Genomic DNA, 21,702 nt, shown 5'->3' with positions numbered 1-21,702 from the left:
CCCTGATTTTGTATATGGCCAAAAAATGAACAGACTATTGCTGGTTAAATGCACTTGGTGTGACAGCTTCACCCTGATGTAGGCTTTAGCCAAAAAACAACCACACCATTGAGGGTTAAATGCACTTGGTGACAGGCGCAGCTTGCCCCTGATTTTGTATATGGCCAAAAAATGAACAGACTATTGCTGGTTAAATGCACTTGGTGTCACAGCTTCACCCTGATGTAGGCTTTAGCCAAAAAACAACCACACCATTGAGGGTTAAATGCACTTGGTCGCAGCTTGTGCTGGCGCACCACAAGACACAAAATGGCCGCCGATCACCCCAGAAAAATGAGACTGACAAACGGTCTGTGCAGCCTAAAAACAGTGAGCAATTGAGGATCAGCAGCTCAATGATCCACAGCTGCAGATCGATCAGTTAATCAAGTCCTTTGGAGGAGTTAATCTGCCTAATCTCGCCCTACTGTCGCAGCCGCAACCTCTCCCTACGCTAATCAGAGCAGAGTGACGGGCGGCGCTATGTGACTCCAGCTTAAATAGAGGCTGGGTCACATGGTGCTCTGGCCAATCACAGCCATGCCAATAGTAGGCATGGCTGTGATGGCCTCTTGGGGCAAGTAGTATGACGCTTGTTGATTGGCTGCTTTGCAGCCTTTCAAAAAGCGCCAAGAAAGCGTCACAAAAGCGCGAAGAAAGCGACGAACACCGAACCCGAACCCGGACTTTTACGAAAATGTCCGGGTTCGGGTCCGTGTCACGGACACCCCAAAATTCGGTACGAACCCGAACTATACAGTTCGAGTTCGCTCATCCCTACTCTTCAATAAAACCTTCTTATTTTCCACTTATCTCTTGTTGTACGTCTGGTTCATGGTTCCATGACATTAGGACCAAGCCATGAATTCTGACGGTACAGGGCCACCCTCGCTACCTACGCTGGTTGCCAGACTTGATCAGCAGGATCACCTGTTGGGTCGGTTCGCTGTGGCGTTGCAAACCCTGCTTGAACGCACGGCTCATTTAGCTTCCGTTGCCGATGGGTCGGTTGTCGCTCCTGGGCCCGCTCCTACTGCCGCTCCGGTTGTTGCGCCAGAGTCTACCCTGACACCTGTTGCTGCGCCTGTGGTGTTTCAGGGTATGACCGGTTCTGCCCCCCTTCCACAGCGCTTTGGGGGAGAGCCAACTCAGTGCCGAGGTTTCCTTAACCAGGTGGGCATTTACTTCGAGTTGCTGCCACATGCCTTTCCTACTGAGAGATCAAGGGTGGGCTTCTTGATCTCGCTGCTCTCGGACAAGGCCTTGGCCTGGGCCAGCCCTTTATGGGAGAACAACAATCCGGTGGTTGCCGAGTTTTCCGGTTTTGTTGCTTCTCTTCGGAAGGTATTCGATGTGCCGGCTCGTGCTGCCTCTGCTGCGAAGCTCCTTATGTCCATCAGACAGGGTTCACGATCCGTAGCTGAATACGCCATTGAGTTTCGTACCCTGGCAGCGGAGGTGGGCTGGAATAATGAGGCTCTGGTCGCTGCTTTCTCTCATGGTCTCTCGGATGCCTTGAAGGATGAGGTTGCAGCTAAGGACCTACCAGTGGAGCTCGAGTCTCTTATTTCTTTCCTGATTTTGATTGACACCAGACTCAGGGAGAGACCTTCCTTTAAGGAGAGCCTGCGGAGGTCTCCTAACAGATTGGCGCCTACGTTTGCTGTCCCACCCGTGCCTCCCTCTCCTCCCACGCCTCCTGGGGATGACTTGTCTGGGGGTGAACCCATGCAGCGGGGGTTTGCTCGCCTGTCTGAGGGGGAGAGGGTACTCCGGAGACGCGAGGGCCGATGCATGTACTGTGGTCTCGGTGGGCATTTTCGGTTGGCATGTCCGAACCGTCCGGGAGAACGCTCGCACCTGAGGTCCTGTCGGGGGCAGATCTTGGGTGGAGTCTCCTCGTCCCCGGTTTCCCGTGTTGACAAACCACTGATCACGGTTGTCCTCTCCTGGGTCGGGGGCTCGGTGACGACCCAGGCGTTGGTGGACTCTGGTGCTGGTGGTTTGTTCATTGATAGAGTGTTCGTTGCCGCCAATTCCATTCCTCTGCAGCCTCGAGGTTCCCCACTGGCTCTTGAGGCGATAGACGGCAGACCCCTTCTGCCGCCACACGTGACTCATGAGACCCTTCCAGTGGGGATAGCCATTGGTGCCGTTCACAGAGAGTCGGTCTGTCTCCAGGTTATTTCGTCTCCACACTACTCGGTGGTCTTGGGGTACCCCTGGCTCCAGAAGCATAATCCGACTTTCGATTGGAGATCGGTCGAGATCCTCTCGTGGTCACCGCAGTGTGGGGCTAGTTGCATCCATGGGCCTGTCAAGTTGCTGTGTACTTCCTCGGACTCTCTGTTGCCTCCTGAATACGAAGAGTACCGGGATGTATTCGATAAGGTGCGCGCGGTTGCCCTACCTCCGCACCGCCCATACGATTGTGCCATAGAGTTACAATCCGGTGCCGTTCCTCCTCGTGGCAAAGTCTATCCACTGTCGGTAGCGGAGAATGAGGCCATGGAGGAGTACGTGAGGGAGGCGCTTTCACGCGGACACATTCGCAAATCCTCGTCCCCGGCAGGGGCTGGATTTTTCTTTGTGAAAAAGAAGGGCGGCGAGTTGAGGCCTTGCATCGATTACAGGGGTCTCAATCGCATCACGATCAAGAACGCTTACCCGATACCCTTGATTTCCGAGCTGTTCGATCGCCTCAAAGGGGCCACGGTCTTTACCAAACTCGACCTGAGGGCGGCATATAACCTGGTAAGGATCAAGGCGGGCGATGAGTGGAAGACCGCGTTTAACACCAGGACCGGTCATTATGAATCCTTGGTTATGCCCTTTGGGTTGTGCAATGCGCCCGCAGTCTTCCAGGAATTCATCAACGATGTTTTCCGTGACCTGTTGCAGCAGTGTGTGGTGGTCTATTTGGATGACATCTTGGTATATTCTGCATCCATGGAGGCCCACATTCTGGATGTCAGACGAGTGTTGCAACGCTTACGAGAGAACAAGCTGTTCGGTAAGCTTGAGAAATGCGAATTTCACCGATCCCAGGTAACCTTCTTAGGTTACATCATTTCCGCTGAGGGGTTCTCCATGGATCCTGAGAAGGTTTCGGCTGTCTTACAGTGGCCCCAGCCCAGTGGGCTTCGTGCCCTGCAGCGCTTTTTGGGCTTCGCCAATTATTATCGGAAGTTCATCAGGGACTTTTCCATGCTAGCCAAGCCTCTCACGGATCTGACCAGGAAGGGCAGTAATCCTCAGGTCTGGCCGCTCGAGGCCATCCGAGCTTTTGAGGCTCTAAAGTCCGCCTTTGTGTCGGCTCCGATTCTGTCGCATCCCAACCCTGGGTTGCCTTTTGTCCTCGAGGTGGACGCGTCTGAGACGGGAGTAGGCGCCCTCCTGTCTCAGCGTAGAACACCAGAGGGTCCTCTGCTTCCTTGTGGGTTTTACTCCCGGAAACTGTCTTCCGCGGAGTGCAACTATCAGATTGGTGACAGGGAGTTATTGGCCATCGTGCAGGCCCTTAAAGAATGGAGGCACTTGCTCGAGGGCTCGGTGGTTCCGGTTCTCATCCTGACGGACCACAAGAATCTGACCTACCTCTCTGAGGCCAAGAGATTGACACCACGTCAGGCCAGATGGGCTCTGTTCTTGTCACGTTTTAATTACGTGGTCTCCTACCTACCCGGCTCCAAGAACATCAGAGCGGATGCCTTATCACGGCAGTACTCCGAGCTGTCCGGGGAGGAGTCGATTCCGACTACGGTCATACCCCCGAATCAGATCCTGGCCGCTATTCGCACCAGCCTGACTTCTCCTCTGGGTGAGCAGATTTTGGCGGCTCAATCTGGTGCTCCCTCTGGGAGACCCAACGGCAGATGTTTTGTGCCTGAGGAGTTGCGCACTCGGTTGTTGCGAACCTACCATAACTCCAAGGCCGCGGGGCACCCTGGAAAGAATCAGCTGTCCTGGGCGGTTTCACGTCTGTTCTGGTGGCCTTCTCTACGTTCCGACATCGCCGCATATGTAGCGGCATGCTCCGTTTGTGCCCAGAGTAAGTCCCCTCGGCACCTTCCGTTGGGCCTTTTGCAACCCATAGCCACCGGGGAGCGTCCATGGTCACACCTGGGGATGGATTTCATTGTGGACCTCCCTGCATCCCGAGGCCATACGGTCATTCTCATGATTGTGGATCGGTTTTCCAAAATGTGCCACTGTGTTCCTCTCAAGAAGTTACCCTCTGCACAAGAGTTGGCCTCGATTTTTGCCAGGGAGGTCTTCCGGTTGCACGGTTTGCCCAAGGAGATTGTGTCGGATCGGGGGAGTCAGTTTGTGTCCAGGTTCTGGCGCGCCTTTTGCTCCCAGTTGGGGATTCATCTCTCTTTCTCCTCGGCCTACCACCCTCAGTCCAATGGGGCCGCAGAACGATCCAATCAGGCCTTGGAGCAATTCCTTCGTTGCTATGTCTCCGATCACCAAGACAATTGGGTTGACCTCCTGCCTTGGGCTGAGTTTGCCAGGAACACGGCGGTGAACTCTTCCTCTGGGACGTCTCCCTTCATGGCCAATTATGGGTTCCAACCTGCCGTGTTACCGGAGGTATTCTCTCCCCAGGATATTCCGGCTGTGGAGGATCACCTTTCCGTCCTACGTGCTTCTTGGGTACAGATCCAGAGGTCCCTTGAGGTCTCTGCGCAGCGCCAGAAACTCCAGGCTGATCGCAGACGAGCGCCCGCTCCTTCCTACCAGGTCGGAGACCGCGTATGGTTGTCCACCCGCAACCTCAACCTTCGAGTGCCCACTCCCAAGCTGGCGCCTCGCTTTGTTGGTCCCTTCCGAGTGCTTCGCAGGGTAAACCCGGTAGCCTATGCCCTTGCGCTTCCTCCTGGCATGCGGATCTCCAACGTGTTTCATGTCTCCCTGTTGAAGCCACTGGTGTGTAATCGTTTCACTTCCTCGATTCCTCGGCCTCGTCCGGTCCAAGTGGGCAATCGTGAGGAGTATGAGGTGAGCAATATCCTGGACTCACGCCTGGTCCGCGGCCGGGTGCAGTTTTTGGTCCATTGGCGTGGTTATGGTCCAGAGGAGCGTTCCTGGGTTCCCTCCGCAGATGTCCATGCTCCTGTCTTGCTCCGAGCCTTCCACGCACGCTTCCCTCAGAAACCGTTCCTTACTCCGCGGAGGAGGGGCCCTTGAGGGGGAGGTACTGTCATGGTCTTACCTCCTTGCTGTTCCCTTCGTTTGACATGTGCTGGTGGCCATCTTGGTTTCTGGGTTTTCTTGTAGCCTCCCACCCTGCGGCTCCTCCTTCCCACTGGGAGGAGCTGGATGCCCAGCTCATATATATAGGAGGTCTGTGGCTTCAGTTCCTTGCTTGGTCCTCCTGTGTTCACATGCTTCCAAGACTGCTGCTGCTTCTGGTTCCTGATCCTGGCCTCGTCTGACTACCCCGTTGGTTCCTGATTCCGGCTTCGTCTGACTACCCTGTTGGTTCCTGATTCCGGCTTCGTCTGACTACCCCGTTGGTTCCTGTTCCTGGCTTCGTCTGACTACCCTTCTGGTTCCTGACCTCTGTCTCCGCAAGACCCTGCTTCGGTTTAGCCATCCGTTCGGACTTTGCTTACGGCTTGCTCTTCAATAAAACCTTCTTATTTTCCACTTATCTCTTGTTGTACGTCTGGTTCATGGTTCCATGACAGACGCCTCCCGCTCTCCCTCCCTCCCCCCTCCTCCTGCTCTAACATCGCAATGATACAGCAGGAGGAGGGGGGAGGGAGGGAGAGCGGGAGGCGTCACAGCAATCTTACAGCAGGAGAAGGGAGGAGGGGGAGGGAGGGAGAGCGGGAGGTGTCACAGCAATCTTACAGCAGGAGGAGGAGGGGGGAGGGAGGGAGGGAGAGCTGGAGGCGTCACAGCAATCTTACAGCAGGAGGAGGGAGGAGGGAGGAGGGAGGGAGAGCGGGAGGCGTCACAGCAATCTTACAGCAGGAGGAGGGGGGAGGCGTCACAGCAATCTTACAGCAGGAGGAGGGGGAGGGAGAGCAGGAGGTGTCACAGAAGATTATGAGGCGGCACTGGGCACGAACGGCGGCGGGTCTGGGCGGCAGCTTGGAGCCATTTACATCCCCTTGGGCACCTTATTTTTATGAATGACAGGTTAGTAATAGCGTATTTTTAGCAAAATGAGCTTACAGATTGCTGTGACACCTCCCCCCTCCTCCTGCTGTAAGATTGCTGTGACACCTCCCCCCTCCTCCTGCTGTAAGATTGCTGTGACGCCTCCCGCTCTCCCTCCCTCCTCCCTCCTCCTGCTGTAAGATTGCTGTGACGCCTCCCGCTCTCCCTCCCTCCCCCCTCCTCCTGCTGTAACATCGCAATGATACAGCAGGAGGAGGGGGGAGGGAGGGAGAGCGGGAGGCGTCACAGCAATCTTACAGCAGGAGGAGGGAGGAGGAGGGGGGAGGGAGGGAGGGAGAGCTGGAGGCGTCACAGCAATCTTACAGCAGGAGGAGGGATGAGGGGGGAGGGAGGGAGGGAGAGCGGGAGGCGTCACAGCAATCTTACAGCAGGAGGAGGGGGGAGGCGTCACAGCAATCTTACAGCAGGAGGAGGGGGAGGGAGAGCGGGAGGCGTCACAGAAGATTATGAGGCGGCGCTGGGCACGAACGGCGGCGGGTGCGGGCGGCAGCTTGGAGCCATTTACATCCCCTTGGGCACCTTATTTTTATGAATGACAGGTTAGTAATAGCGTATTTTTTAGCAAAATGAGCCTACAGATTACATTTATAAGACCACATTAGGAATGGTTAAAGCTCCCTGAACATAACCATATTTTTATCTGGAGGGGGTGAAACCTGGTGACAGAATCCCTTTAATATCATGTAATCCTTATCCTATTGAAAAAAAAAATGGGATGCACATATAAAAGTGGTGTTGGTAACAATAAAGATGTCATTATTCAATCCCTAAAATAGGAACATGCCTAAAAGCAGTAGGAGATATTGTTTTAATCTATTTCTATCTGTTCAAAAACACAACTCTGACTCTGTGTAGTCCAATGTGTGACATCAAAAGTATGTTTTCAACTACATAAAAATATTGGAAGTGAAAACTGTAAATTTCTAGACCTACAGTTGCAAGAAAAAGTATGTGAACCCTTTGGATTGATATGGATTTCTGCACAAATTGGTCATAAAATGTGATCTAATCTTCATCTAAGTCACAACAATAGACAATCACAGTCTGCTTAAACTAATAACACACAAAGAATTAAATGTTACCATGTTTTTATTGAACACACCATGTAAACATTGACAGTGCAGGTTGAAAAAGTATGTGAACCCTTGGATTTAATAACTGGATAAACCTCCTTTGGCAGCAATAACTTCAACCAAATGTTTTCTGTAGTTTCAGATCAGACGTGTACAACGGTCAGGAGTAATTCTTGACCATTCCTCTTTACAGAACTGTTTCAGTTCAGCAATATTCTTGGGATGTCTGGTGTGAATCACTTTCTTGAGGGTCATGCCACAGCATCTCAATTGAGTTGAGGTCAGGACTCTGACTGGGCCACTCCAGAAGGCATATTTTCTTCTGTTTAAGCCATTCTGTTGTTGATTTACTTCTATGCTTTGGGTCGTTGTCCTATTGCAACACCCATCTTCTGTTGAGCTTCAGCTGGTGGACAGATGGCCTTAAGTTCTCCTGCAAAATGTCTTGATAAACTTGGGAATTCATTTTTCCTTCAATGATAGCAATCCGTCCAGGCCCTGATGCAGCAAAGAAGCCCTAAACCATGATGCCCCCACCACCATACTTCACAGTTGGGATGAGGTTTTGATGTTGGTGTGCTGTGCCTCTTTTTCTCCACACATAGTGTTGTGTGTTTCTTCCAAACAACTCAATTTTGGTTTCATCTGTCCACAGAATATTTTGCCAGTACTGCTGTGGAACATCTAGGTGCTCTTGTGCAAACTGTAAACGTGCAGCAATGTTTTTTTTTGAACAGCAGTGGCTTCCTCTGTGGTATCCTCCCATGAAATCCATTCTTGTTTAGTGTTTTACCTATCGTAGATTCGCTAAGGCCTCTTTCACACTTGCGTTGTCCGGATCCGGCGTGTACTCCACTTGCCGGAATTACACGCCGGATCCAGAAAAACGCAAGTGTACTGAAAGCATTTGAAGACGGATCCTGATGCATCCTGAATGGATTTCACTCCATTCAGAATGCATTAGGATAAAACTGATCAGGATTCTTCCGACATAGAGCCCCGACGACGGAACTCTATGCCGGAAGAAAAGAACGCAGGTGTGAAAGAGCCCTAACAGGGATGTTAGCATATGCCAGAGACTTTTGTAAGTCTTTAGCTGACACTCTAGGATTCTTCTTCACCTCATTGAGCAGTCTTGCAGTCATCTTTACAGGACGAACACTCCTAGGGAGAGTAGCAGCAGTGGTGAACTTTCTCTATTTATAGACAATTTGTCTTACCGTGGACTGATGAACAGCAAGGCTTTTGGAGATACTTTTATAACCCTTTCCAGCTTTATGCAAGTCAACAATTCTTAATCGTAGGTCTTCTGAGAGCTCTTTTGTGCGAGGCATCATTCACATCAGGCAATGCTTCTTGTGAAAAGCAAACCCAGAACTGGTGTGTGTTTTTTATAGGGCAGGGCAGCTGTAACCAAAACCTCCAATCTCATCTCATTGATTGGACTCCAGTTGGCTGACACCTCACTCCAATTAGCTCTTGGAGATGTCATTAGTTTAGTGGTTCACATACTTTTTCCACCTGCACATGGTGTGCTGAAAAAAACATGATAACATTTAATTATTTGTGTGTTATTAGTTTAGGCAGACTGTGATTGTCTATTGTTGTGACTTAGATGAAGATCAGATCACATTTTATGACCAATTTGTGCAGAAATCCCTATCATTCCAAAGGGTTCACATACTTTTTCTTGCAACTGTATGTACATCATACTCTCCATCATGCAACACCATGGTATTTGAGGGAAAAAAACCTTCATATGAAGTGCCACACAGATCTGGTCATTGACATACCATCACAAACAGGACAGCAGGTTCCTGGCCTTGCTGGAGCTGGGTTTCTACACAGGGAGGCACATTGACGTTTTTTACATTGAACTTTGCCCTCCTAAATTGAGAGAATAGGAACAGTCAGTGGGAGAGAAAATCAGTTATGAATTAACCCTGCTTTCTAGAGATGTGTTATGGTTGGACGTCCTAAGGGCAGAGAGTCAATATACCATGAAATTAATATGTGCAGAAGCTAAACAATAGGCAGGAAGCAAAAATATACATGTGAAAGGGAGGATGCGGGGCCAAAAGATTACAGAAGTATTTTTGTTTTGTACCACACAACGGCAAATGTGACAAGGCTCTCCATGTGGTCTCCATTCTTCTTCATGCTGTCGTGTTACTGTTCCATCAATGCAGCCTGTAGGTGGAAGACGTGGAGGAGATTCAGTTAGCACAAGAAATAAAAGGATTCAGAAGGAGACACATTTGCACAGACTCGTAGAAACAAAGGTGGGGGAGAATTATCATAAGGGGAATTAATTAAGTTAGTTTTGCTTGACTCTGCATTGCCATTATTTGCACCAAATGTAACAAATGTTGCAAGCTGTGTGATACATTTGGTGCATCTTTGAATATGTCTAAAGATGTTACTCCAGTTTTTATGCAACCCACCCCGCAGAGTGAGCTTGTGACATTTGTGCAACCTTTTAATTTTGTAAATCAGGCCTACATCTCATTAACATAGCTAATCACACCCACTTTTCAAAACTGGTTAGTAAGCCCAAAAAAATTGCAAAAGCTCTCTTTTTGAAGCCAGTATTCTGGAGTGGAGGGCTTGATAAGTCTACCAATAAAAGATTAATGATTTACTACAAAGTGACCATAGGCCCCAGTCAATCACTAAAATGGAGAGTTACAAGCTAGAGCGCTGATTCTCCTTCGCTGTTGAAGACGGACATGAAGACGGCCTGAAAAGAGAGCCTGTGAGGCCGTCATCATTTTCATCTTCAGCAGCAAAGAGAGCCACTACTCCACTGGGCACTTCTAACTTCTCATTTTAGCAATGAGGGTCACAGCGCTCAGACCCCCACAATCAGAACCTTTGATAGGTTGCTATGACATCAAAAGTTTTCAAAGATTTCCTATAGAGACCTGTCAAGTCACAGTTTGTAGTGGCAATATCTCTGTCTTTATTAGCTCATTGCCGTGCATGCCTAAACAATACACATTATTGTCGACCAAACCAGCTAGCTATTAGAAGTCCTTTCTACAGTACCTCACTGGCATCTCATGCCCTTCATCCTGTATCAGCCCATACCTCTACAAATGCATTGTTAGGTGTTGTTTCATAGTGATATAAAAGCCATAGTAATAAAAAGTTACATTCATTGCCAAAATACAAAAGACAATGCAACCCTGCCAGTTACCTTGACACCTTTTACAACATTCTCCAGGAACCTCTTCTTGTAGAGAACAATTCAGCATGGGGCAAGATACTCGCATACATTTGACATTCCCATTCTGCGTACGAAAGCACAGATTGTGTACAGATTGTGTACAGATTGTGTACAGCACAATGTTTTGTGTTAAGACTAAAAAGACATAAAACCTCAGAAGAATACAAGCTGGACATCATAGCGTTGTAATACATACAGAAACAGAGGTAAAAACTACCTGGCACATACAGCTTTCACATGGATCACCATTGCCTTTAAAGTTGACACCATTTGGTATAATGTCTCCATGAAGATTGCAGGCTGAGCAATCTGGACAACAAGATCCTTGTTTCACTCCATGAGTACAGGTTTGTGGACAATGTACGGCATCAGTACACCTCACTTCACCATCCTAAGGATCAAGGGAAGAGAGGGAGCAACCAGAGATAACAAGGAGAAATGCTTAAATGAAAGCAACAAAGGGTTTTCTATATTACACATAGTAGCCAGTCTACATCATATGCTGTTAGATATTTTGGCAGCAAAAATATGACAAGTAATAATCATAATGGATATAAATGGTTTTTAAAGTAATGGGAATAACTACATAATAAAGGCTTGCTAGGACTTCAATAAAGAACTCTGAATACTGACCTGACAAATGCAGTGCTGGCAACCATCCGTGGTAGTAACGTTCTGGCCAGGTAGCAAGGGATGTCCATGAAAGACACACTCTAGGAGGAATAAAGGGAACAAGATGTAGGTGATGTCACTGCCATCTTGAGGAAAGTCTTCATGGGCCATAGACTTCTTCGATGTCTGTCATTGTGTCAACCTGTGGTGAGAGGGACAGACACCATGGTCTATTGATCCCTTCTTCTGGTCACTTTTTGCCACTTTAGTGCCTGATAATCCTTGACTTGTAGAATACTGTATTAGAAGTCCTAAAGCTTGTCTATCCATTTTATAGCATGAACATTACAAATATTTGTAATTTTACGTTTTATTAAGATGGGTTTTCTTTATTATTAGAAGTTAAAACATCAGTGCGGAAGGCTCTTCAGAATAGTTCAGTTAAATACAGTACTGCACCTTTTTGGTAATTTTACTTCCAAAAGGACCATTAAAGGGGTTTTCCAGCCTGTCCTAAAAAAATGAGGGCCAAATCTAAACTCGTCTCCAGCAGCATCTGCGTTCCCAGGATCCTCTTCACGGTCATGTGACTGCTCCTGCAGGCCTTTTCTGGTCCTTACGCCTGCATACTACTGCGCAAGCGCTGGACCACCAGCTGTCTTCTGAGTGTACAGGCTTCTGAATGAAGCCTGTAGTGACTCATACATAGCGTGATGTAAGCGCTGTTTATGAGTTATAGCATAGTGATCCGCCACAGAGGCTGTTCACTATGCTCTGGATCTCACTGGGGGAACTGTGGATGGGAGTGGGGGCACTGTGGATGGCGCTATGGGCACTGAATGGCAATGGGGGCGCTTTGAGTGTCACTGTTATGGGGGGACTGTGGATGTCACTTACAGTATATGGGGGGTGCTGTAGGTGACACTGTTTAGCACTGTGGATGTCAATGTTAGAGTTAAACGAAGCGAGCTTCAGATGCTTAATCTGAAGTCGCTTCATTTAAAACTTCGGAATAATACTGTACAGAGATCCGTCTTTGCACAGTATTAGAATGTATGGGCTCCGATGAGCCGAAGTTAGTTATTCACAAAGTCGCGTGTGACTTCGTTGAATAACTTCGGTAGTTGATTTTTAAAGTGGTAAACCACCGTAAAACTTGAAACCAAACTCAGCTTTGGTTCTGAGGTACTAGTCGGAACCAAAACCAAGTTTGATTTCAAGTTTTAAAGTGCTTTTACACTTTAAAAATCAACTACCAAAGTTATTCAAAAAAGTCACGTCAACAGAACAGGAAACTAGAAAAGTAAACAGATCTGCCAGGATAGTCTGATGCCCAGACAGGAAGAAAGAAAGCACCAGATGTGAAAAACAGGTATTGGTGGCATGTCTATGCATGGTGAGGGATGTTAAGAGCACATAAAAATAATTTTGATTTTGGGACTGTACAACCTCTTTAAGTAAAACAAATCAAATTCAACATAAAAAGCATGAAGCCTCAATTAATAAAAGCCTCCAACAATAAGTATACTCTATAATTATTTAATTTATACATTCTTTCATACTTTAAACCTTCCATTGTTCAAATTTTAAAAACAAAGGAATCACGGCTGTAATATCCCAAGGGGTTTAGGCAGGTGACACTAATATTGCATAACCCATTAAAACTATATGACCGCCATCACAAGCATACACTCGTACACAGCCCAGCTGCTTTGCAAATTTTTATTTGAAAGAGATATTTCTGATAAGATATAGAATAAAGCCTCATGTACATAGCCATTGCCTGGCCATGCCCCTATTGCGGCCCTCATAACGTATGCAGATGGTTGTATTATCAGTAACTGAAGCATTTTTGCTGATCCCTTCCGGATCAGGCAAAAACGCAAGCGTGAAAGTAGCCTTATCGGTGATCTCTGACCTTATAAACAGTCATTATAGCTCAGTCCTTATCTTACTGATAAGAATGTGGCTTATATATGTTTATGACCTCTCAGTAGTTTAGAGATAAGGTTTATTAGATGACTGGCACAAAGTGAAAGTACCAGTCACACAGCTAGAAAAACAGTTAACCCTTTGTGACTAAACAGCTCAATATTTTTAATATGGGCCATTAATTTTAGCCAAAAATAAGTTAAATGCAATCATATGAAAATTGACTCCAAAGATGTACATAGCCTTTAAAATGTTTTTTTTTTTTTTTTTTTTGGGGGGGGGGGGGGGTTTAGTGTTCAGGGTACAGCCAGATACTTGGTGTAGATGTAGCTCAATGCTACCCTATCAGGACATGTCCTAAGATTGTGTGTAATTTTCTGCTATATGCAGTATAAGTCAGCTTTTTTCCTGTCATTGTGTTTTAATATTTTGTATTTAATGCTCCTTTTGACTTGAAATCAAATCATCAAAAGGGTTATCCAGTCCCTGTAATGTTCCCTATAATAGTCATACTCCGCTACCCAGCACCCGGGTCGCTTCTGATGCCCGCACGCTGTTGGCCCCCCTGTCGCCGGATGTTGGGAGGCATTATAGGGGTTGGATAACCCCTTTAAAGAATTGTCTTGGACTTTTGAACAGCACTCTAATTTTGTGAGATAGATGGATACTGTATATAGACACTGTGTGTATGTGACTTTTTCAACAGTATTTGCACAATAATTTTTGCACAAGTGCCGTTACTCCACCGGCTGTGGCTCTGCCACATTTATCCTCTTCTACACTGGTTTTGTGGTGTGGAAGAAGACCAAAATCTACGCCAGCCAGTGTAGATTTCAGTTCAGCCGCACAAACTTCCAGATCCTGCGCCTAATTTATGAAGAGGCATATTTGAAACATATATTATCTATCATAGTCATTATTAATGTATACCTTCCATGTTATTTTTGCAATAAATAGGCAGGTTACCTGGGCAAGTAGGGCAACACTGGCCTGGTGTGGGTACTGGATTGCGGCAAGCAACGACTGGGCATTGCACGGGCAAACATCGCACAAGATTATTCTGCAAAGGAACAGAAAATTTTAACGTAAGGAGGAAAAATCCAAAAGGGTATTTATACTGTACAAGAAGACATTTCTTTAGGGTTTTAGAACTCTAGCGGCTGCGCACATCACATTTTAGCCCTCCAATGTTACTTTGAATACCCAAGAATGGTATTTAGATGCATCTTTCCTCAGTGGATCCATTCAGTCATGAGGCCATAAGAGTAAACTTTGGACTCTGTTTGACCTGCTTTTCTTCTGTTTTCTTCTTTTGATGGACACAATAGTGTACCCTACCACAATATTATGTCCTGCTAAAAGACATACACAGATGATAACCGGGTCAAATGGAGTCAAAAATTTTATCTTTTGGACTTCATTTGCCTCATTAAAGCAATTGCATATGTTGAGGGATATGTTTGAATAGTTTGCGGATTCAAACATATCCCCTCAGTAGAAGGTTCCACAAAGGGTTAAAACCTGATGATAACAGCCCCTAAAACAACAGAATGCTCTATATGACCCCACTTCCTAGTAAGCTTGATGTTAACATTTGGCATCCCTAAGGGGGATTATTTGTTTTCAGATATCTCGTATGTAACGATGATTTAGCTATGGCCATTGGCTACCATACAGAAGATCTATAGATAATAATACACATTAGCAACCATTTCCTCCTGCAGCCACTCTCACCAAGATGAGAACAGCAGCTCAAGGTTGTTGTAGAGCTGTGGTATGGTAACAGCTTCCCCCCCAGAGAGTCGACATACCAGATGTGCAACTAGTGCAGCTGCATAGGGGCCCTGTAAGGATACCCATGGTTCGGTGCTACTGTTCAGCTGAACATCTGTGGAAGCCAGTGGGTCACAGCCAAGTGATAAATCATCAGAGAAATCCTGGACTTGGGCAGTGTTCCCTCTGAGCAGCGCAGGTTAGAGGGCCTGGCTGACATTGTGCTGAGATTGCAGGTACAGTCATGTGAAAAAATTAGGACACCCTTTGAAAGCATGTGGTTTTTTGTAACATTTTTAATAAAAGGTTATTTCATCTCCGTTTCAACAATACAGAGAGATTAAAGTAATCCAACTAAACAAAGAAAACTGAAGAAAAGTCTTTTCAAGATCTTCTGTAAATGTCATTCTACAAAAATGCCTATTCTAACTGAGGAAAAAGATAGGACACCCTCACATGTATTCCCTCTTAAATTGGCTCAGATCTCACACAGGTATATCACACCAGGTGCACATAATTAGTAGATCGTTACTCTGCATGTTGAATGAGGCTTGCCCTATTTAAACCTCAGACATTTAGTTTGGTGTGCTCCTGACTGTTGAAGTGAGAGTGAGCACCATGGTGAGAGCAAAAGAGCTGTCAGAGGACTTCAGAAAAAAGATTGTAGCAGCCTATGAGTCTGGGAAGGGATTTAAAAAGATCTCAAAAGATTTTGAAATCAGCCATTCCACTGTCCGGAAGATAGTCTACAAGTGGAGGGCTTTCAAAACAACTGCCAACATGCCCAGGACTGGTCGCCCCAGCAAGTTCACCCCAAGAGCAGACCGCAAGATGCTAAAAGAGGTCTCCAAAAACCCTAAAGTGTCATCTCGAGAACTACAGCAGGCTCTGGCTACTGTTGATGTAGAAGTACATGCCTCTACAATCAGAAAGAGACTGTACAAGTTTAACTTGCATGGGAGGTGTGCAAGGAGGAAACCTTTGCTTTCCAAGAGAAACATCGAGGCCAGACTGACATTTGCCAGAGATAAAGTTGACAAAGACCAGGACTTCTGGAATAATGTTCTTTGGACAGATGAGTCCAAAATTGAATTATTTGGACACAACAGCAGAGGACATGTTTGGCGTAAACCAAACACAGCATTCCAAGAAAAGAACCTCATACCAACTGTGAAGCATGGAGGTGGAAGTGTCATGGTTTGGGGCTGCTTTGCTGCAGCAGGACCTGGTCAGCTCACCATCATAGAATCCACGATGAATTCTACTGTGTATCAGAAGGTGCTTGAAGAACATGTGAGACCATCAGTTAGAAAATTAAAGCTGAAGCGGAACTGGACCATGCAACATGACAATGACCCAAAACATACTAGTAAATCAACCAAAGATTGGCTGAAAAAGAAGAAATGGAGAGTCCTGGAATGGCCAAGTCAAAGTCCAGATTTGAATCCCATTGAGATGCTGTGGGGTGACTTGAAAAGGGCTGTACGTGCAAGAAACCCCTCAAACATCTCACAGCTGAAAAAGTTCTGCATTGAGGAGTGGGGTAAAATTTCCTCAGACCGATGTCGAAGACTGGTAGATGGCTACAAGAACCGTCTCACTGCAGTTATTTCAGCCAAAGGAGGTAACACTCGCTATTAGGGGCAAGGGTGTCCTATCTTTTTCCTCAGTTAGAATAGGCATTTTTGTAGAATGACATTTACAGAAGATCTTGAAAAGACTTTTCTTCAGTTTTCTTTGTTTAGTTGGATTACTTTAATCTCTCTGTATTGTTGAAACGGAGATGAAATAACCTTTTATTAAAAATGTTACAAAAAACCACATGCTTTCAAAGGGTGTCCTAATTTTTTCACATGACTGTATCTATATTTTTTTTCTGCGGCAATTATTATTGCTGGTAATTTCATATGAGGAAGTGGAAGGAATAGAGTGCAGTGGGTGCTGGCATCCCAGCTGTTTAGGAGTCTATGTGCTCTGACTCTATATATGGCTTGGGAGTCCCTGCTTTATGCCTGTATATGGAGTCAGTGCTTCTGGGAGTCCCTGCTCTAACTCCATATATGGAAACAGGGCTATGAAGATGAAGGGGGTATCCCCAAGCATACTGACAATGCTTGGGGATACCCCTTCATCTTCATAACCTGTGTATTTAAGTTTTATTTAGCCTTTACTTTTGAAGTGTTTCTGCTGAGATTCAAACTCAGAGCCATCTAAATTAAAAGCAAGAGCCTTAACCACAGAGATATAGAGCTCAATGTTAAAGAACTGCAGATATATTGTGGGTAGAAACCTCAGTAGTAGTTTCCCATGTATAATGTATTCATATACAGCAGAAGTATTATTTTATATGGCCATGTGAGGGAGGCTCTAGTGGTGTGCAGTGCAGTCCTGGGGTACATGCTGTATGACTTCATTGCTGTAGCTTTTTGTGAGGGAGAGGACCTACTCCTGTGAGGTAAGGGGGCATGTGGCATATCCTGGAGGCCATGAGGGTGCAGATATGTGTGTGTGGGCTTTATGGGGTGTAAATTTGTGAAGGAGGGGAGACATTTGGTGTATTCTGGGGGCCATGAAGGTGCTGATCTGTGTGTATGGGGCTTTATGGGGTGTAAATTTGTGAGGGAGGGGAGACATTTGGTGTATTCTGGGGCCATGAGGGTGCAAATCTGTGTGTGGGCCTTTATGGGTGTAAATCTGTGAGGGAGGACCAGAATCGAAGGAATGTGACTGTGTTGTTGGTACATTATTACAAAATTTGGGGCCCCACTTTAGATTTTGCCTAGGGCCGCATTTTGTCGAAAACTGGCCCTGCAAACAATAAGCTCCAATAATCAAAATTGATAAACAATAAGACTCAATAACAGTGCAGCTTTCATTTCTTAAACTGCTCTGGAGAAATGAAACCTGAACTCTGATTGGATGCCATGGACAATAGACCATTTTGCTGAAGTTTTAATAAATGAGGACCAGTAGGGGAGATTTATCAAGACTGGTTGTCAGTCTTGATCTCTCTGCGCTGGCATGAAATGTTCCTAATTTATTAATAGGTAGATGCCTCTTAATAAATTAGGCACATCTCTGCCCTGCAATGCGCCAGAAACTGAAGTCTATGCTAGCCAGGGGCTGCTGCAGACTTCAGCTATAACTTACTCCAGTTTCTGGCATAAGATAGTAAATCCAAGCCCCTTCTGCTAAACCCCATCCCATGTTCTCACCAATTGAGAAAAGTAGTGAGAAGCCTATAAAGTCACAAATTATGGCTAGAGATGAGCAAAGTTTTGAAAAATTCGATTCGGCTACTTTACAAACTTCAACAAAAAAATTTGATTAGTTTAGAATTACTGTGTCACAAATCACTTTCCATTGTATGGCATGGATGCAATGATGGGGAACGGCACCACACCCCCATCATTAAACCCCTCACTGATTACATGACCGCATGCCCAGTGTGACCACGTGGTGAGGTCATCACGCTCGCTGAAGGTCCTTTGGTGGGTTTTCTTCAATCAAGACGGGAGCAGGTGGCCTCTCTGCGAGCAAGTGGATGAGGTGAGTATCATTTTTTTTTATTTTCAGCCAGCATGTTAGGAAAAATTGATTTGTTACCACGAAGGGCAAGGAAATTCGGCTTCGCAGCTAATTAAATTTTTCCTGAAATTCAGATCGAAGTCCACTTCGATTAGCTCAACACTTATTATGGCCACAATATTGTTGTAAAGGGCATAGTAAATGTCCCTCAGCGTGCCTTATCACTAGCATTTTTAATGGTGTTTTTTCCCCTATAGAAAAGGTGAAAACACCTAAAAAAGCCACCTAAGAGCTACAGCATGCTGCCTTTTTTTTAAAGAAGCCAGAAAGACCAACAAAATTCACCTAATGCACAAAAACACCAGTAGTGTATTTCCCATTGACCTTCCTAGCATTAGAGCTAGAGTTTTTACCACAAAAAAACACTGCAAAAATACAAGTGCAAAAACCACCACTAAAAATGCAAAACATATGTGTGAAAGCAGTCTAAAATCACAAAGAATTTTAGTTAGATAATCTGCATTGAGCAAACGCCCCGTATCCTCTCCCATTCCCTCTACGCAGTGCACGCATTCACACCCTACATTGTGACCTGCAGATTCATGCCATTAACAACATGATGACCAAAGGGCTTCATGCCTAGACTTTCACATTTAAAGGAATAACCCATTCAGTGCTGAAACTCCAATGTGCTAATAGACAGTCATGTAACTGTGACTGCACCGGATACTGGAGATCACAAAGTGTGACCACTGATGTCATGTAGCTTTAGAAGGTCACTCACCAAACAGGAACAGTTCACACAAGAATTGCTCTGAGAAAGAAAGTAGTCTCCATTTCTGTAAGATACACCCTCATATTCACATCCTGAAATGAACACAGTCACATGTCAGCCTTAATGCTTATCTCAGTACAAAATGGTCTATGAGATTACTACATGGCTTTGTTCTCACCTTGCTGGCAGACGGCACAGCATTGTCCAGGTGGGGTGTACTTCTTTATACAGGTCACTTCTGGGCAGCGCTCTCTCACACACTGGACTGTTCCATTCTAACAAAAGACAGACCGATAGATATGAGATAGATAGATATGAGATAGATAGATAGATAGATAGATATGAGATAGATAGATAGATATGAGATAGATAGATAGATAGATAGATAGATATGAGATAGTAGATAAATATGAGATAGATAGATAGATAGATAGATAGATAGATAGATAGATAGATAGATAGATAGGAGATAGATAGATGTGAGATAAATGATAGATAGATATAAGATAGATAGAAGAGAGATAGATAGAAGAGAGATAGAAGATAAATAGATATATAGATATAAGATAGATAGATGTAAGATACATGTAGATCGATAGATAGATATGAGATAGATAGTAGATAAATATGAGATAGATAGATAGATAGATAAGAGATAGATAGATGCGAGATAAATGATAGATAGATATTAGATAGATAGATAATAGATAGATGTGAGATAGATAGATATGAGATAGATAGATAGATAGATATGAGATAGATAGATAGATAGATATGAGATAGATAGATATGAGATAGATAGATAACAAATATCAGACAGATATGACAGAAAGACATTAGATAAATAATTAGTGTATCTTATTTAAACTTGTTTTAAAGGGGTTCTGCACTTTGTTTAATATGATGATCTATCCACTGGATAGATCATCAGCATCTGTTCGGCAGGGGTCTGACACCCGGGACCCCTGCTGATTAGCTGTTTGAGAAGGTAGCGGCACTCCAGCAGCGCCACGGCCTTCTCACTGTTTACCGCTAGCCCAGTGATGTCACATCACCATAACTTGAATGGAGCTTAGCCCAGCCCAGGCCAGTGATACTAGTTGTGACGTCACTGAGCCTGTGGTAAACAGTGAGAAGGCCCCGGCGCTGCTGGAGGGCCACTGCCTTCTCAAACAGCTGATCAGCAGGGGTCCCGGGTGTCGGACCCCCACCAATCAGATGCTGATGATCTATCCAGAGGATAGATCATCAGTTTAAACAAACTGCAGAACCCCTTTGAGTATCAACTGTTTTAGTTTCTTAGAGGTCATTGTGCCGTTTCTAGATAAAGATGTAGAAATTGTTAAAGAGGGGTTTTCTAATATTTTTTTCTAATTAAACAGGGAGCAGAGGCATTGTATAATATATACAAAAAAAACTTGCACTGCGGAATATGTTGGCACTATATAAATAAAGATTATTATTATTTGCTTAAACTTGCCTTTAAAATGTCCTCCTGCTCCTCTGCCGCTGTTCTTGTGCCCCCCTGCTTCAATCCCTGTTGAGCCTGTAATTCATATTGTCACATTCATAGTTCACGTGACTGCTGCAGCCGTTAGCTGGCCTCAGTGGTTACATGTGTATGAATGGCAGTGATTGGCTGTAGCATTATGTAAATGATGACATGTGACCCAACAGAGATCTGGGCCTGTAGACCACCGGCATGGGAACAGCAGGGGACATTTTAGAGGTGAGTACAGATTTTCTATTTTCATTTTTTCTATGTCCACTACTGCATGCCTAATTTCAAAAAGTATTAGAGAGCCCCTTTAAGCATTGACACTAAACATGTTAATGAAGACCTGTCACCTCTCCTGACATCGTCTGCTAGTAACTACAAACCAGATTCCAAAAAAGTTGGGACACTATACAAATCGTGAATAAACGCAGGGTCTTCCCTGAAAGAGATGACGTCTGGATGGGAGCATATATTTTTCTGCATTGATGGTGCCTTTCCAGACATGCAAGCTGCCCATGCCAGACGCACTCATGCAACCCCATACCATCAGAGATGCAGGCTTCTGAACTGAGCGTTGATAACAACTTGGGTTGTCCTTGTCCTCTTTGGTTCGGATGAGATGGCGTCCCAGATTTCCAAAAAGAACTTTGAATCGTGACTCGTCTGACCACAGAACAATCTTCCATTTCGCCACACTCCATTTTAAATGATCCCTGGCCCAGTGAAAACGCCTGAGCTTGTGGATCTTGCTTAGAAATGGCTTCTTCTTTGCACTGTAGAGTTTAAGCTGGCAACGGCGGATGGCACGGTGGATTGTGTTCACTGACAATGGTTTCTGGAAGTATTCCTGAGCCCATTCTGTGATTTCCTTTACAGTAGCATTCCTGTTTGTGGTGCAGTGTCGTTTAAGGGCCCGGAGATCACAGGCATCCAGTATGGTTTTACGGCCTTGACCCTTACGCACAGAGATTGTTCCAGATTCTCTGAATCTTCGGATGATGTTATGCACAGTTGATGATGATAGATGCAAAGTCTTTGCAATTTTTCG

General features: G+C 45.6%; 1 protein-coding gene across 1 annotated transcript in view; it reads right to left on the bottom strand.

Annotated features, from left to right (window-relative positions):
• LOC122927770 (kielin cysteine rich BMP regulator) overlaps positions 1-21,702 on the bottom strand; it is a 138,601-nt gene that overhangs the window by 62,508 nt on the left and 54,391 nt on the right. The window contains exons 11-18 of the mRNA XM_044279949.1: positions 19,335-19,431; positions 19,166-19,248; positions 14,047-14,140; positions 11,170-11,249; positions 10,754-10,927; positions 10,507-10,600; positions 9,415-9,497; positions 9,101-9,194 (exon numbers count right to left, since the gene is read on the bottom strand). Coding sequence (XP_044135884.1) covers positions 9,101-9,194; positions 9,415-9,497; positions 10,507-10,600; positions 10,754-10,927; positions 11,170-11,249; positions 14,047-14,140; positions 19,166-19,248; positions 19,335-19,431 — 799 coding nt within the window. The remainder of the gene's footprint in view (positions 1-9,100; positions 9,195-9,414; positions 9,498-10,506; positions 10,601-10,753; positions 10,928-11,169; positions 11,250-14,046; positions 14,141-19,165; positions 19,249-19,334; positions 19,432-21,702) is intronic.

Source organism: Bufo gargarizans, chromosome 2 (assembly GCF_014858855.1).
Source record: "Bufo gargarizans isolate SCDJY-AF-19 chromosome 2, ASM1485885v1, whole genome shotgun sequence".
Lineage (NCBI taxonomy): Eukaryota > Metazoa > Chordata > Amphibia > Anura > Bufonidae > Bufo > Bufo gargarizans.
Note: the sequence above shows the minus strand (reverse complement) of the source record. Positions and strands in the feature narration are given on the sequence as shown.